The sequence below is a fragment of the Hipposideros armiger genome, unplaced genomic scaffold (assembly GCF_001890085.2).
Source record: "Hipposideros armiger isolate ML-2016 unplaced genomic scaffold, ASM189008v1 scaffold_24, whole genome shotgun sequence".
NCBI classification, from domain to species: domain Eukaryota; kingdom Metazoa; phylum Chordata; class Mammalia; order Chiroptera; family Hipposideridae; genus Hipposideros; species Hipposideros armiger.
Window position 1 is genome coordinate 102,230 of NW_017731374.1, and position 985 is coordinate 103,214.

A 985-nucleotide genomic window follows, 5' to 3' on the forward strand; every position below is an offset into this window, starting at 1 on the left:
CAGCTTTTATTTTTAGAAGTACTTAAGATTATACATTTTTCTTAGCATATCTGTTTAACATATCGACTGGGTTGGGAATGAATGGAAACAGTAGGTGGGGAGATGGTTTATAATAATCCACTACTAGGAACACTGGCAATAAGAGCCTGAACCCCGAATCACCCATGTCTTAACAGACTGTTTCTAGTCTTGACTTAAATAAAGAACAAAAGATATGGTTTATGATGATCGTGATTGAGTGTGATTAATGATAAGTTACAGAAAATTATGAAATTAAGAAGTTTATTTCTTTAGTGCCAGTGGTACCTCGGGACTTGTTTAATATACAGCTGTCTCAGACCACATTTTTACTTTACCATTTCAGGAGCAGCGGCAGAGGCCCGGAAGAATCCCCTTTCAAGTTGGTTTACAGCTATGCTCCACTGTTTTGGTGGAGGAATTTTATCCTGTGTACTGCTTGCAGAGCCTCCATTGAGGTTTCTTGCAAACAACACTAATATATTACTGGCATCTTCAATCTGGTAAGCTGGCATTATGATGAATGTTTTAAAAATTGTTTTATAAATTATTAGCAAGTGAAGTTTTTTTCCTTAAAAAATATTGTATGTCCTTTAAAAATTAATTCATGTGCAAAGGAAGGAGCCCAAATAATCCCAAAGGTTTTAAGTGCGAAGTATGTCTCTTTGGACTCTTCTCCCTTATCCTCTCACAGAGGCAATTACTCTTACCATTGTCTTATGTATCTTTAGTGGAAGCATTTCAGATACAAAAGGGCATCAAATATTTGGCCGCAAACAGTTTATCTTGTGAACCTAACCCACACACAGAGACAACAGGATACAATCAAGAATGTGAGCAACTACACAAAACGTCCAAGTGATTATGATTCATATACAATACGTGTTCTTGTCATGCTCTTTGTGGGATTTTTCAGAGCCTTATGAAATTTAACACTAATTTGTTTTGAATTTAGTTTTGAAGAGAA

The 985-nt window shown here is 35.7% G+C and overlaps 1 protein-coding gene across 3 annotated transcripts in view; it reads left to right on the top strand.

The window, feature by feature from the left end:
* The window catches only part of TMEM38B (transmembrane protein 38B), a 38,017-nt gene that overhangs the window by 21,428 nt on the left and 15,604 nt on the right, over positions 1–985 (top strand). For all 3 annotated transcript variants that reach the window (XM_019635787.1, XM_019635785.1, XM_019635786.1), the window contains exon 2: positions 365–521. In XM_019635787.1, coding sequence (XP_019491332.1) covers positions 365–521 — 157 coding nt within the window. The remainder of the gene's footprint in view (positions 1–364; positions 522–985) is intronic.